Source organism: Bremia lactucae, linkage group LG18 (genome assembly GCF_004359215.1).
Source record: "Bremia lactucae strain SF5 linkage group LG18, whole genome shotgun sequence".
Taxonomy (NCBI): Eukaryota; Oomycota; class Peronosporomycetes; order Peronosporales; family Peronosporaceae; genus Bremia; species Bremia lactucae.
The window spans coordinates 645,908-662,245 of NC_090627.1; the positions used below are offsets into that span (position 1 = coordinate 645,908).

The 16,338-nt window shown below is 46.0% G+C and overlaps 3 protein-coding genes across 3 annotated transcripts; 2 read left to right on the forward strand and 1 right to left on the reverse strand.

Annotated features, from left to right (window-relative positions):
• Window positions 1-5,204: 5,204 nt before the first annotated feature.
• On the forward strand, window positions 5,205-5,417 carry CCR75_003968 (uncharacterized protein; the record flags this gene model as incomplete). The annotated part of the gene is made up of 1 exon (XM_067962059.1): window positions 5,205-5,417. One exon carries the CDS (start codon window positions 5,205-5,207, stop codon window positions 5,415-5,417), a length of 213 nt encoding a protein of 70 aa, XP_067819849.1.
• A 2,196-nt stretch (window positions 5,418-7,613) lies between these two features.
• Window positions 7,614-10,967, reverse strand: CCR75_003966 (uncharacterized protein). The gene is made up of 2 exons (XM_067962057.1): window positions 10,573-10,967; window positions 7,614-10,502 (listed from the first exon to the last, which is right to left on the reverse strand). The coding sequence occupies exons 1-2, from the start codon at window positions 10,776-10,778 to the stop codon at window positions 8,933-8,935; spliced, it is 1,776 nt and encodes a 591-aa protein (XP_067819844.1). The 5' UTR covers window positions 10,779-10,967; the 3' UTR covers window positions 7,614-8,932.
• CCR75_003967 (uncharacterized protein) lies at window positions 7,733-8,809 on the forward strand (the record flags this gene model as incomplete). The annotated part of the gene is made up of 1 exon (XM_067962058.1): window positions 7,733-8,809. The coding sequence occupies one exon, from the start codon at window positions 7,733-7,735 to the stop codon at window positions 8,807-8,809; it is 1,077 nt and encodes a 358-aa protein (XP_067819843.1).
• Window positions 10,968-16,338: the final 5,371 nt, after the last annotated feature.

Sequence of the window (16,338 nt, forward strand, 5' to 3'; positions counted from 1 at the left end):
TACTATCAGGTACTCATGAGAGAGTCCGATGTAGCCAAAACGGCAGTAAGCACCCCAAGCGGTATGCTTTGGGAGTGGCTTGTGATGCCCCAAGGTTTGAAAAACGCACCAGCGACATTCAACCGAGTGGTGGCTCACGTGATGCGTCAGCACCGTGCCTACGCGCCTCATTACTTTGACGATGTATTCGTGCATAGTAGGGCCGAGGACGGGCTGAGCGCAATAGAGTCGCACAAGCGTCATTTAGACGCTGTGTTGCAGACTTTAAAGGACGCCCAATTGTACGTCAACTTGCAAAAGTGCGTCATAGGGGTCCCTGAGATACCTGTACTGGGCTGCATCGTTGGTACACATGGTGTAAGAGCAGACACAGACAAGGTAAAATCAGTAAATGAATGGCCAATCCCACGGCATGTGAAGGATTTGCGCCAATTCCTAGGGCTCACCAATTACTTGCATAAATATAGCAAGAATTATGCTGAGCAAATTAAACCATTATCTGACCTCCTTAAAAAAGACGCAGAATGGGTTTGGTTAAAAGAACAAGAAGATGTGTTCGCATCAGTGAAGCAATCTCTTGTCGAGCACCGGTCTTGGCATTGCCAGACGCAAATAAGCCCTTTAGCGTCGTCTACAATGCAAGTAATTTTGCAATCAGCAGCGCGCTCATGCAGAAGGATGACGACGGCGTTACCGCGTCATCTCTTATCAGTCCCGGCTTTTAAAAGCCGCGGAATTGATTACCCCGAGCATGACAAAGAGTTACGTTTAATGAAGTATGCTATTGTCAAGTTTCGTGCGCACCTTCTGGGCACCGAACCATTTATGGTTCTATACGGATCGCGCATCACTGCGGACCGCACTTCTCGTCTAGAATGGCAAGATGGCTTATATTCTTCTCTAAATTTAGTTTTAAAGTTGATTACAAGCCGGGTAAGTCGAATATGTTAGCTGACGCTTTATCGCGCAGACCAGACTTCGAGGTAAGACACCAGGAAAGTGTGTCTAGTGCGAAAGCACAATCTGAGCCGTTAGAGTTGACAGCCATAAAGGCCCACCACGTAACGAGCTCGTTAGCCTCTGAAATACAAGAGAGCTACAGTCAGGACGACCCCTGTCACCTGCTGTTGGATTACTTTGGTGGATGAAGGTAACCGTCCCGGCGCACCTGAAAGCTAAGCTAAATCGCTTTAGCTACAGCGATGGCCTGTTATGGCATCATCTGTCACCTTGTGATCCCTTGAGAATCTATGTGCCTCATGACACAGATCTCAAGTTGATGATTCTTCACGAGCTCCATGATGCGCCCGCCATCTAGTGGGCATCTGGGCCGTGAAAAGTTATTCTTACGAGTGTCAGAGGAATTTTGGTGGCCGCACCTATATACATGGGTGGCCAAGCATATTCGCTCTTGCGAACAATTTCAGCGCTTAAGCCTGCACCGTCCAGCAGTGCGCTGAAGCCGCTACCGATTTCAACCAGCTGTTGGAAGTCGGTAAGTCTGGACTTCGTGTTTAGCATTCCGCCCAACCGCAAGGGTCGGACGGGCTCGTCGTCTTTGTAGACAGACTGAGCAAAATGGTGCATTTAGCACCATGTAAGACATCGATCACAGGCAAGGAGGTAGCTCTCTTGTTCCTGGATCATGTTTACCGACTACACGGGATGCTTGAGTCCATAGTATCGGACCGAGATCCACGTTTTACGTCTAGTTTCTGGCGTCATGTGTTTGAGCTTCTAGGTAGCAAGCATCACATGTCGACCGCAGATCATCCCACACCGATGGCCAAACAGAACGTGCCGATCGGGTCGTCGCGGATGTCTTACGCACGAAAGCAACTCCCAAGAAAACGAGCAAACAATTGACCTTTTGTGGAGTTCGTTGTAAATAACAGTGTCCGCGCCAGTACGGGTTAGACACCGTTTTATATTAAAGGACTGCGCCATCCTCGGACGCCAGTCTCGTTTGTGAGCAGCCCGAGTCTTAGTTGGGGAGAGTCCCTCACTACGCTCGGTGCGAAAGGGGGGGGGGCATAGTTTCGTCAATATGACGATGACCCGTGAGGGTATCATCGCAAAGACAGAAACTTCCCCGAGTGATCCTGTTGAATTGGCAATGGTAAAATAAGAATGGAGTTACGGCAAGGAATGCCTGTGCTCCCAAACAATAACGATGTTTCGTTAATTACTATTACGTCCTATGTTTGACCTCCCGGCGATGTCATAGGCGAGTTGGATGCTAAACGCGTGAGCGACGCTCAACGCTTTGTGGATGAGCCATAAACCATCACACGAAAAGTCCGTGACGCGATGGCAAGCGCACAGGATGAACAAAAAAAATAAGCTCACCGAACTGGTCGCGAAAATAGAACGCGTTTGAGTGGGGATAAAGTTCTTTCAAGTACTGCTACGTTACCTTATAAGGCAATTTATGTACTACGTGGAGGTACGACGAAGTTATTGCCGCGCTTCATTGGGCCGTTTACGGTGGTAGAACAGGTTGGAGACCTAAAGTATAGGCTCAATCTTCCCCCGTTAGTGAAGACGTTCCCCGTATTTTACTTGAATCGTCTGTACAGTATGTAGACCCAAATGAGGTCACATACCCCCATCCGTCTAAGGAGACCGATGGTGACGCCGACTGTGAGTCGACCGTCGTTAGGGGGTGGGGGCGGGGAAGGCGAGAAAATTTCTCCCGGTCGACTCCTCCCACTATGAACAGGACTCGAAGAGCGAGGGACATCACGCAGGTAACGCGGATCCTCAGCATTATTTTCTTCAGAAGATCTAAGCGAGTCCCCAGGTGTTCATAACCCTGGCGAGCCTTCGCTCGGTCATCACTATTATCCGAGGTCAGTTGCAAGACTTGACTCTCGAGATCACAATACGTCGTTCAGCCGTGCTAATCACCTGTGACTGAACGGACGAAGGTAAGGTAGCCGCGAGTTGATGGGCGCGATCGCCACTCCTATTGGGTGCCGTTTGCATTGACGGATGCGAATAGGAATCAACGCTTCCTTGTTGGAAGGTTACTTGCCCACCGCTCCTTGAGGCAAAGGCATCAGACACTCGCCCAATGGAGAGGTTACCCGAATAGTTTTGACTCTTGGAAATCGATCGTTATTGTACGTATTGATGTGCGCGGCTGATGGCTTCCTATGAATAAGGAGCACCAGCTGAGGCCTCTTCGCTAGTCTCAAATGGACTAGCAGAAGCAGTGTTGTGAGAAGAAACAGGGTGTACAGTACCGCCCAAGATTTCTTTCTCACGCAAGCGGACGAAATTAATTCGCTGCGACCGCTGTATCATCGCATCGGAATGCAGATGAATGCGACGCAAGAATTTCGCCTCATATTGGTTGGATGTTTCATTTCAACACGACCGGGATCGGGAAAATACGCCCAAGCATTTTTTTCTGAGCCTTCCATGATCTGAATACGCCATAATATTTATAAGCGTTTAGAAGAGCGCGCTCTAGAAGCGACGCTCTTGGCCCGTTTAAACGAGGCCATTTAGATGGAGCGCAGGGTGATATGCCACCCGTCACATAGCCACGTTCAAAACGATTGGCTTGTGACACCGACTGAGCACGTTCACGTGTCGTCGGCGCAGCTCTAGGCTCAGAATCCTGTATTTCAGAACCATTATGGATAATTGTCGGAGCATAAGGCATTGTGGTTTTACCCAACGGAGTAGCGGCTGCACCTCTATGGCGAGCACTCTCAATAATGGTTGCTGCGCTATCCAGCACAGACGACGAGACAACAATTGTAAATGTTGCTGTTTCCATGTTGTGAGCAATGAGAGAAGTATGGATGGGCAATAATGCGCCATCATGCTTCCTCATTAGCTCGTTGTCCGCATCACTACTATAAGGTGGCGGCAACGATGCCGACTCATTGTACTCGACAATGAGCGACGGATCAACATCATCACTGTTAAAGTGGGATGGAACTTTAAGCGCCGTTAACGCGGCAGCAGCAGAAGCTGTAGGCGTTTCGACTAAGGCATTGGACGCTGCCGGCGTGTTAATGCGGCGCGTGCGCTTAGCGCGAGGTTGAGTGGGTATCTTTGCAGACGACCCACCAACGTGGCCACTTTTGGGTGGCATCTTTGGCGTCGTGTATGTAACACAGGTCGCTAGAGTGACTGAGAGAACTAGTGGCGCGTTAAGCAGCTCGCAATTCCTCCTTCCTCTCTGACGAATTTTAAAATGTAAATTCGTTCTTAAAGGGGGGATGGTGTAACGGGCTAAAGTTGCCCTAATGTTACACAGTATCCGTTAAGTACACTTGGTGTACTTAAGGGGATGGTCAATTCCTAAATTTAAGTAATTAAACCCAGCACTCGGGTGTGGTTCACATTTGTGAGCAATTCTTGTGTATGTGATGCACATGGGTGCATTCACATTAGGAGGGATGATGCCTAGCGTCATCCGTTACGCGAGGTATCTAGATAGATACGCTCGCAATACATATTAAGTATTATATATAAAGATGACATCTTGATTAGTAAAAATAGGTATTTATATTTAATACAATTAAATATAAATTAGTCTGAAAACTACTTCCTACTTAGTTAGTGTGCACGAGGAGCCGGATTTCTGCTCCCGTGACGACACTTTACTAGAGTACTTAGTGCGTTGGGTGAGGTCGCTAAGGCGCCCGCCACAACTACCTCACTGCACTGCGCGCAAGTGAAGACGGTCTAACCGCTTCCTCGCTGTGCTAGGGGGGGTCTAAGTAGAGCGTGGCCGCATTAAGACATGCTCGCCTACAGCCAGCGTCATCCAAGATACGAGGTATTTAGAATATATTGCTCGCAATACATCTAAGTGCATAACTACAGCGATAGCATTTATTATTGCTTAATATAGGCTTTATATTTGATGCGCTTGAGTATAAATCAGTCTGAAAACTTCTTCCTAGTTCACAAGTACGCACGTTGAGACGGATTTCCGCTCCCGTGACGTCACTTAAACTAAGGCTTATAATTCGTTGGCTGAGTTCGCTTAGGCGCCCACCAACTACCTCTCTGCACGTTAGAGAAGATAGTCGAACCGCTTCCTCGCTGTGCTAGGGTATGTGCTTAAGTAGAGCGTGGCCGCAGTAGACGTGCCCGCCCTCAGCCTCACTCGTTCCTAATCCATCACCTACTTTCTGGGGATGAGTATGACGTTCATGGTTCCATATAAAAGTTCTATAATGACGGTGACCTCAATATTACCACCGATTTGCACGAGTATGATTATTTACAAGGAATTGTGCTTGCAGTTCGAATTGTTCTTTTGCACCGATTTAAAAACATCGGGCGATCTCGAGGTATTGGTTGCGTGGTGTGGGCTTCAAGACGTCAAAAACTCCTGGGAACTAGCTCGGTCGAATCAGCACGATGTTCTAACCTTGGTGGCCAAGTGAGCGAAGGACCATGGTGTCGTTGAGCTGCAGTAGTTCCAGTTTAGGGGCTAAAGGCGTCTTGGGGGCAGTGTTGGGATAAGTGTCAGACGCCACGACGATCTAGATCGCCGGCGGCATTGCCATTGGACGGTGAGCCATGCTGTTGTGCTGGACGTTGTGAAGATGCCTGAACGGTCGGTCTATAGTAACATCGTTTGGACTTGAACCGCCTATACATTGGCTCACTGTTGAGATGATCGGTTTACATTAAGATTACGCTTTAGTGATAAGTGTTAAATTAACGTACCGTGTTATCTCACTTCGCAATTTGCACTCTTAGTGCCAAGCGTCATACATATACATTAATTTAGTACCGCTGACGAATCAGGCTTCGTAGCCATATTAGCACTGAGCTTGTTCTGCTGCCGAAATAGCGATTCAGCTACAATTGGGTCTTAAAGATCGATCTGCTAGCACTACCGACTTAACGTTAATATGCAAAAAAACGAGCAAAATGAACACCATAATCGGTCGAGCATTTTGGCTCACCTTTCAAAAGAGGCTCCAAAGACACCACAGGTTGCGAAGCGCAAGCTTTGCTATGGTTTAGGGACGAGCCACAATATCTTACCAAGAAAAGAGTGATTGATGGATCACAAGTTTGCACAGCCGTATCAGTAAAGACAGATAATCTCCTAGAGTTACGGGATACACGAAGAGCAGAATAATTAGAGACAGCTGCAGCGGTAAAGTCTACTACCGACTGGAGATTACGCTGATACGAATATTGCTTGTTAGCTTAACGAAGAGCTAACCGAAGCAACAGTCACTGAAAGGATAGCTGGGCAGGCGGATATCGATCAAATCGCACCAGTCCACTTGCACAAAGAGATGCCGACTATATAATCACGTCCTGCGACCGACGAAAATTGGATCTCTACGGTCCCCAATTAGACGTGCGTCTGCGCGACTAACGATTGAGTAGTCTATTTGCGTCTGAGACCCTCATCTTCCCCACTGCAAGGAATTTAAAAATTGTGTTCTCTCGCTTTTCGATAATTTGACACGCTGATGTATGTATGACATATTTTGAAGCGAGCAAGCGTGTACGGGGTGTCATGTCGCGAGGGTCGGTTGTGAGGTCGCCAGTACAAATTGCAGCTTGCGGCTCAGATGACTAAGAAATATGAGACATCTTCCCGTGAATGACAATTAACAAGCGAGCTCTTAGCAGGGCGGCAATTTTGAAAGCACCGCAGATGCCGTCAACAATTTCCGGGAGAATTTAGACTTTCGTTGAGCTCCGCGAACTTTCAGTCGATCACGATAGCTGCTTTGAGTTGGCAAAAAATATATAGATGAGCGTGGAAACATTTACGAAGGGAAATGCAGGTGGTATTAATGCCATTAAAACTGTAATGGGGCACACATCGGTTGAATAACCGTTGTTGTGGTACATTTACTTTATTGGTAAAATACCCTTATTATCTAATTTTGAAATAGTTAGTTACTTAAATCCCATTTATTATGGGTTACAAATGTGGTCGCTGCCAGATATAATCTGGCGGCCAAAATCTATTTTAATTTAGCCAGGGTAACGTTGTTAAATTTAAATAATTCAATAAATTGTAGTTTTTTTTATCTTAAGGCGTGAAGTGCCTTTTTAAGGCTTGCGCATTGATCTGTAAGAGATAGACGCCTTTCTAAGGTATATCCTCTTGGGCACTAGTTGCCACTTGGTTCTACGAACCCCTGAACCCCTTAAACTAGGATTCCTTAAGCTTTAATAGCTTGTACGACTCCCTGAGTTATTAAACCCATTAGTTCAATAGAACTAGGTGACTGTCTGAGTCTGAAAGTCTTCCTCTGACTTTAGGAGCGAGGTAGCTCTGCTACAAAAACGCTCGAGATTCCTGTTGTGACGCAAAATAAGCCTTAGTTTTTTTTCGGCGTACTTACAAGATTTGCGTAGATTTCTATATAGCGAAATAAATTTCACTACCTGAATGACGCTTCATTAGTCATGTAAGCTTTTAGAAGTATTCAAAAGACGTTCGTGCAAGTCTTAATACCGCTTTTTCTTTAAAGAATGATAATTTATTTGACCATTTTCATCGTAATATCTCCGAATTTTTTTTTCTTAAACTTGTCATAACAATTTTCTTTGTAAAAAAACAAAAATTATCGTTTCGGTAACATTTTCAAGAAATATAATTGCATGGACTTATTTTATATAATTAAAACTGAATTTGTTCGAAATGGTTGATGCCGTCACTCAAAGTTTTAGTCGTTTGATCAACTCAAGGTGTCTAACGGTCACGAGTACCGCTTAAAAAATGGTTCATACTGAGAACGTCGGTACCAATTCGATCGATGAAGCATTGGAATCAATTCGCTGTGGTCACTTTGTGGTCGTTATGGACAATGAAGACCGCGAGAATGAAGGCGACCTCATCGCCGCCGCCGAGTTTGCCACAGAGGAGCGCGTCGCATTTATGCTTCGCCACTCAACTGGCATCGTATGCGTCCCTGCAATGGCTGACCGTATTGACGAATTGCAGCTGCCATTGATGGTGAAGAACAATACGGAGGCTCACAAATGTAAATTTACTGTGACTGTGGACCTAAAAGAGGGCAATTCAACGGGCGTCTCAGCTGCAGACAGAGCCCGTACGATCTCTGCCTTGGCCAACTCCGAACTAGGTCCTGCGGCATTTAATCGACCTGGTCATATCTTTCCTTTACTTGCCCAGAACGGAGGCGTCATGGTACGTGCTGGCCACACAGAGGCAGCCACGGATCTCGCTCGCCTTGCTGGCGTCAGACCGGTGGGTTACATTTGTGAAATGACCGACGAGAACGGACGAATGCTGCGCCGCCCCCAATTGCAAGATTTTTCAGTAAAGTTTGACGTGCCATTGATTACAATTTCCGATTTAATTTGTTATCGCTCAAGGACTGAGACGCTGGTGCAGCGCATACATAATGAGACCAAGGTAGTGACCCCGCTCGGTAATTTCTCATCCATAGAATACTTGTCACTTGTCCAGAAAGATCAAAAATACCACGCGCTGATTTTTGGAACTGTGGATAGCAAAATTGATGTGCCTGTCTTTCTCGTGGAAGACGGATTTGAAGCGAATTTGCAGGCGCTATGGGCTCAGCAGTTTATAGTCACTCATGGGAATGGTGTTTTGATCTATATTCAAGGCTTGTCAGAACTCGTGCGGATTAGCGGAGAGCTCATGGCTCGTCAAAGCCGTTTTGGCATGGCAATGCAAATTGTCCGTGATTTAAAAGTTGGCACCGTGCGGTTATTAACAACGTCGAATTTAACCTTCGACCCCCATCATTTTGGCGTAATTATATCGGGCACGCAGCACCTGATTACGTCAATAAATAGTGATACTTGATAAAACAAGGGAGTTTCCACACATAGTAAAAATTTTAGAAAAAAAGGAACCGAGGTGGTAAAAACGCAATTTGTACTTATGATTTGCTGGACACCTCCAAAAGTGAAAAGTTGATATATTCTCTCATTGTCGCGAAAGCTGGAAGTAAGGTTTTTGCTTCGAGCGCGAACGCACGAATATCAAGTAGCCACCCACCGCTACAACAGGAAGAATGTACCAAGCAAATAGTGTGACAGGAGGCGCACTAGTGCCTTGCAATGTGTTTTTTGGCTCCGTTTTAGTGTTGGCAACAAGCTCGAGAGTGTTCGCGGCATTCTTAATGCCACGCTCCGCATCCTTCGGAACGTACTCGTCTCCGCCTTTCGGTTCCACGGCTATTATCGGACCTGCGGTAGCAACAGCAATTCCTGCAGGTGCCTCCGCCGTCAAAGCAGCTCTCTCAGCAACCGTCTCGGAGCGCAAAGCTACAGCTGGCGTATCCACCGCATTCTCCACAAGAGGAACGACAACGTCACGGTAAGCAAAAGTCCTACTTAGCCACTTGTCGACTTCTATTTCATCCCAAGCAGCTTCCGTGCCACAATTTGGACACACATCAGGCTTTGGCCAAATGGGATGGTGTATCCGCTTATTCACCGAGTTGTGCATCTTCCACAGCCACCTACGCAGCACCAGTGGTTTGTCCTCGGCATTTTGGACATTCTTCACCGTTTCGACAGTATTTTCTTTTAAAAAGTGGTCCCGACAGTCCACACACCCAAAGAAATGCTTCATAAAGCGCCGAATCGACGCTACTACAGACACCATAAGCTCCGGACTGCGACTTCCCGTCTCTGGCGGATTAAGTGTCAGCATATGAAACATGTTCCACTGGCCACACGTGTACGAAGCACATGCTTGGTAAGTAGCCCCTTGGCCCAGGAACAAATTGTTTACTTGCTGCCATTCCGAAAGTGAGACACCCGTGTAATTAAAGCGCGCTTCCTCGGCCTTAAACGCAGCAACAGAATTCTCTTGCCATTGCTTTACAAGAGCATCCCATGTGTTAAAATCGAGCAACTCTTTTTCCTTCACCTGTTCGTACAAGGGTCGAATAACCTTTCGATTGACCGAACCTGGAAAAGTCTCGGATACCATCTTTAACCAGCCCTTGAGCGCATCAAATTCCTCATCATCCATCACGTCGCCACCCATAAACACGCCTTGCTTGAGTCCAAATACAAAGGCTGAAGCTGCGTCCTGGATCCGTGTCGTTTGATTCATCGGAAGGGTCGATTCCTCCCAGATCACAGGCTCGGGGGTATCTGGGGCCTCAGCCGAATCCTTTTCCTTAGATGCATCCGTGCTCCCTTGTAACTTCTTTAACTCTTCTTCTTCCTTGGCCTTTTCCTCGGATGACTTGTATCCTGGCGGCCACGTACCCGTCTCATTAAAAGCCACCTCAGCAAATACGCTATTGACGTAATCTTTGACTTCCTGAACGGTATGAGTGCCAATGATTCGCTTGTTTTCCACCATAGGCATCCTCGGGTTAAAGTTAAGCGTCATTAATGTCGGAAAACCCGTAATCCCGACACGGCGACACTTGACATGGTCCATACAGCTAACTGCGCCGATATAGAGGTTGTCCTGTTCCTTGTAGTAGGCCGCCAGCTCGATAAACGCGGGCGCAAAGTGCTTGCAGTGCGGGCAACTGTGTCACAGTCGAAGGTAAGTTCAATGTATCCAGGCAAAAGTCAAACAAATCAGCGGTTAGAGCTTACAATGGGTGGTAAAAGTCGATCATCCACGGCTTATCCGTCTTGTTCGTCTTTTCGTCCCAGTTTTTGTCAGTGAGGAACGTGATGTTCGGGTGATCCTCGGGAAAGAGAGGCTCTCCCTTGGCTTTAGGGTCCACGGCCGCATCCAAGACCGAAGCACGCGGTGAAAGCAGCGCAGCAGTCGACGCTAACAACCATCGAAGCTGCATGATTAAATGTTTGGACACGAGTCTGAATAGCAAAGAGTAGAAGTGGCATAAGGTCTCGAGGTGCTTTCCTGCCAGATGTGTCGAGGGGATATAGGATACTGGAGCAACAAATTAATAGGCTTGATTGAGAAAATACCGGATAAAGGGCGGTTAATGATCCGAGAATTAGAGAAGAGAGGTGAGATAGGTGGCATTGATACGAAAAACAGTGAGATCCTCTAGTTCTTGACACGTGGTAAAGGGCAAGTAATAAAACTTTCTTAAATTGACTGTCACATCGTCAAGCCGTTCTCATTATCACGATAATTTGCCACATCAATTTAATTTCGAAGCTGACTCTTGGTACTTTCATAATAATAATGCAGGATGTTTTGAGCCCATTTTTTTATGAAAGCATAGCTCAATCAAATGCTGGCGGAGTTTCAACGTGACGGCCTATTTACATTTTGAATCATCGAAAAAATCAGTTTAATATGATATAATCTTAAATAGAAATTTCATTTTATGCCTCTCCAGAACTACTTAGTCGCGAACAAGTCACTACCATCCTCAATACCACTTTCTATTTAACAACTCAGAATGAATGTTTCTTAGAAAAAAAACAGCATTTTTTTCTTCTAATGTTCTAGTCAATTCAGCTATTGTTGATCTTTTTTACCAACTCCTACATAAATACAATATAATTGGTTGTTAATATCTTTTTTTAAATGAGGGTTGAAAAAAATAATGTAATAATTGAAATGAATAATAAAAAAAGTAAAAAGGGTAAATATACTTATCAAACATAAGGGATTTATCTAAATTGTAAAATGGGCAAAAAATGGGAATTGAACCCATAACATTTAGACCCACAATCAGGATGTGTTAAGTTGAAATTGAAAATTTCTTCTTTGGTTAGCCGGCTCTGTTCGCTGTCATTGAGCCTCTCATTGCAATCTCGCGCAAATTTCCGGTAGCAGTCTTGAATGCAGAACAACTCGGAGTTCCGCTGGAAGCATCATCGCTGGACGACCAAGCTATCCGCTTCCTTCCCGTTGACTCGAATTTCTTAATCTAGCCTTTTTCACAAAATTCACAATATACCCCTCTTTCTCATACATTTTAGTGATCAGCCATCACATCATATTAAGAACAGGCAAAATGAAAAAATAAAGTTACGAGATCTCGAATAACAGATATTATATTTCTTAGCTTGCGACGGCGTCATCTCTCGTGGCTCGTAAATAGTAAGGCGATAATATCTCACTAGATGCTTCATCCTTAATCGATTATCTGTAAGCCGTATTGGTTCTGCAGCTCAAATTAAAGCTATGAAACAAATCGCGTTATGAGGTGCAAGATGAAGACAGTGCGCTGTTCGACTGCCGTGATGATACAGAATGTGCTGCTACAAGTTCGCGGGTTCGCGGGCTCTGGCAAACCGATGACAGATAGACGTGCGGGCTACATGTTTAGCTGTCAAATTTTTGCACGGAAATGAAAGATCACGGCTTGTTTAATCTCTTTACTGACTGCTCTCTGGTGGCATCAGCGTGAGCTTCGCCTTCGAGGATTCTGGATCGAAGAACCAACGATCGCTAGTGTCCAAGGCGCTTCGCGATACAAGGCCTTTAACGGGGTGTATCACTACATGAAATTAGCACTTAAAGATTGTTGATTAATGTATTATTTAAAAGGTAGAAATTTTCTTGAGAATATAACTTTACATAGTAATATTCGGAAATCTTATCCAAATGGTAGATAAAGGCTATTATATCTACTTGCTCTGCGGTCCAGTCAGCACTGGACGCGCGCAAAGAGAGAGACAGAAAAGACTATTATTACATACTAAATAAAAGTATACAATTAAGTTGTCAGTAATAAGCAAAAACAGAACAATTTCGTTATAATAAATACAGTGTACTTTTAACCCTTTTTAAGCATGTGTTTTGAAGAGAGTCTTCCTCTGCACGTACTAGTGCACGTGAATTGCTGAATGGCACCACTTGCACTGAAGCAGTGCAAAGTGGACTTGTACTGAAGCAGTACAAGTCGGCAGTGCCCCGTTACACCTGGTAGCACTTTGTAGTCCGTCCAAGGGACCACAGCTCTATCATTAACATGGCTACTCCTTTCTAACTGACATAGAAAGGAGCGCGGTCGAACGAACTCATTTGTTCGACCGTAAGGAATGATGCCATCTTGGCCATGCTGTCTGGTTTGGACAGAGATAACCTCCATTCAGCCATCACCAAGTCCATAAGACATGAACTTAACGAGCGTCCGCCCTGATCCCGACAAGATTAAGGCAATTTCCGACTGGCCAGTTCCAGTCGATGTCAAGGGACTTAAAAAGTTCCTTGGATTAGCGGCTTACTTGCACAAGTACTCCCGCAATTATGTCGAGATGACAGTTCATCTCTCTCGTCTCTTAAAAAAGACGAGCACTAGCTATGGAACGCTGATTGTCAGCGTTCCTTTGAAGGTATCGAGCAAAGCTTGGGATGCATCGTTCATCTTGGCGATTGCAAATCAAGACAGACCATTCCATGTGGTCTGTGACGCCAGCGATTTCGCAATCGGCTGTGGGTTAATACGATACAGACGGCGCAAAGCGCGTCATCTGTTACCAATCGCGTCAGCTGCAACCAGCTGAACGCAATTACCCGGTGCCTGACAAGGAAATCCTTGCCATGAAATATGCACTGGCTAAGTTTAGGGTCTATCTCCTCGGAGATAGACCGTTCATCGTATATACGGACTATTCGTCATTAGGCACGGCCGCAAATAGCCCACACCTCTCGCAAAGAATGGCGAGGTGGCTATCCTTCTTCGCGGATTATAATTTCTCCGTAGAATATAAACCAGGACGACTTAATGTCGTCGCTGATGCGTTACTATGCCGACCCGATTTCGATCCGGCTGCGCATTCCAACAGTGAAAATAATCGCACTGTTGCAACACTCACTACGAGTGTTCCGTCATCAACCTTGTTTGATGACATAAAGAAAGCCTACGCAGAAGATAATGACCTTTTGCGGTATATTGGATTATCTGATGAATCCATCCGATAAATCTTTTAAAGATTTACCGGCCTTATATCGATCGTCATCCGATCAATACACAACACACAACGGCTTATTGTATTACACAGCCGTTGCCGGCGACACTCCACGTGTCGTCATCCCAACTCAGAATGATTTGCGCTTGCGTATCATGTATGAGTGTCACGATGCACCAACAAGGGGCATCGTGGGCGTGAAAAACTTATCTCCAGTAAGTCGCGACTTTTACTGGCCCCTCAGTATCAGTTCGTGCGCAACTACATTCGTGCTTGCGAGGTGTGTCAAGTGGTGAAGCCCAGCCCTTAATCCCGTGCACCTCTCCAACCTCGACCACTTCCAGCAGAATGTTGACGGTCGGTATCTATGGACTTCTTCTTCGGATTTCTCGAAGACAGTCACAAAAACAATGGAATCCTTGTATTGTTGACAACTTCAACAAGATGGTACATCTTGCTGCAGTTTAGAGTAAATCACGGCTCCGGGATGTACCCGTGTCTTTATTGAAACAGTATTCAGACTCCACAGTTTACCCCGTCAAATGGTCTCGGAAAGAGATCCACAGTTTACCCCTTGAACTAGTCTCGGATAGAAACCCACGGTTTACGGCGGAGTTTTGGCAATCCGTGTTCCGAGAGATCGAAACACGGCTGACTATGTTAACTTCTGATCATTCAATGACAGATAGTCCGACGGAACGCGTAAATTGCGCACTCAAAGATATACTTCGAGGTTACGTCTAATCGTATCTAAATTGGAGCGATTATTTACCGATGGTCGAATTCGCCATCAACAATTCGGTGCATGCGTCTAAGACGCATACACCGTTCTTCGTGAATGGCTTACGCCATCCACGCATACCCACCAAATTAGAGGGATCCTCTAGATTATAGGAGGGGTGGACTCGCAAAAGCAAAACCATCTCTGGCTCATGCTTATCACGCGTCGAAGTTAACAACGACGCGAATGATGTCGATGTCGAAACAATTGACATCGAAGATGGGAAAGATCTCATGGCAGGGCGCATAAAGCGCACTGAAAAAGACAGCAAATGAGTCAGCAGAGGAATTTCTGCTGGCTCGAGAATCAGTTGTTCGTTTCGTACAGGGCTCCATTGCTAACGCAGTGAACCAGCAGAAACGGAACGCAGACAAACATGGAAAAACAAATGTTCTTTTATTTAAAAATAATGATCTAGTACTACCGTCTACGGTAAACTTACCTAAGCATGTAGTCACCAATGTGGGTAGTAGTAAGCTACTACCCAAGTTCGTTGGGTTTTTTCGTGTACTGCATCGCAGAGGCAATGCGTACATCCCAACCGCGGCTACAAGTTCGGCCAAATCTCCAAATTTTTCGATTGAATCTCTGCGTGAAGGTGAAGTCGAGGGATGCCTGTCTGCAACTCGAACGGACGAAGGTGAATATCCCCGGTGGTGCTTTCGTGTTTAAGGAGTTCGACATCCTCAGCGGCAAAAGTTTCATCGACATCTCCATTGTTGACTCGAGCACGTATACCGCTTTGATTCTGCAAAACTTTTTCCTGATTGGACGCAAGCCGGTGTATGATAACTGTTGCAACATAACCTTGCGAGGGTGTCACGCTTACGACTTGGCCGGTCTACGTTTCGTCAGCTCATGTTTCAGTTCATTGCAAGTGAACGGCAGTGTCTCTGACTAAAGGTTTGTTTAATAACATGCTGCGCCCTGCACAAGGGAAGACGCCATAATCCCATCTGAGCGCCTACTCTTGTAATTTCGCTCGCTTAACGGGATCGATTTGGGCACTGCTATCAGCGTCTTTCCACAGTCGTTGAAACGTAAAAAGACGAAGCCTGATCAGCGCCAACCACCAATCGCACCGACAGGCGTTTGCGCAAGCTGTAGCTGCACCTTATTGTCCAACGATGATTGCCACGCAAACCTCGCTCCATGAAGCGGTTAAGGTTGCGACGAGACGGAGCGACCCCCTCCAGCACGGAGCTTCGCAAAGCAAGCTATACACTGCCAACCAATTCACGTTATTTCTAGGAAAAGTTTCGAACGCATTTTCGATTTCGACTTTTAGCCAATGTATGGTCAAAATTACTCTCTCTGGTAGCCCAACAGCCAACGATAAGCCCGCTTTTCATAACACAACGGTCGGACCGAAGGAATTGTCGCTCTTACCAACAGGAAATATCGCGGTCGCAACGCGTTTAAAGTCTATAACATGTTGTCAAGCAACCCGCGCGACCGCTTGACTTCCAACTACTCCCTCGCTCTGCAGAAGACGGAGGTCAAGTGCGAATTGAATGACAAGACTGCTGACAAGCAGTATGGGGTCCGCCTTTATATTCTATCTGTGGATGTGAAGCGCCCCACCGACATGACCACTTCGACCGAGTCTTCTTGCTTACTCGAGAAGCATCACACCAGCATCAAGATTGCGGCCAAAGCATTTTGATTCTCGAAGTGGCCGAGTAGATGCAAAACATCGAGAACACGATCCTTCCCAACATCTCCGAGACTGTCTTGCG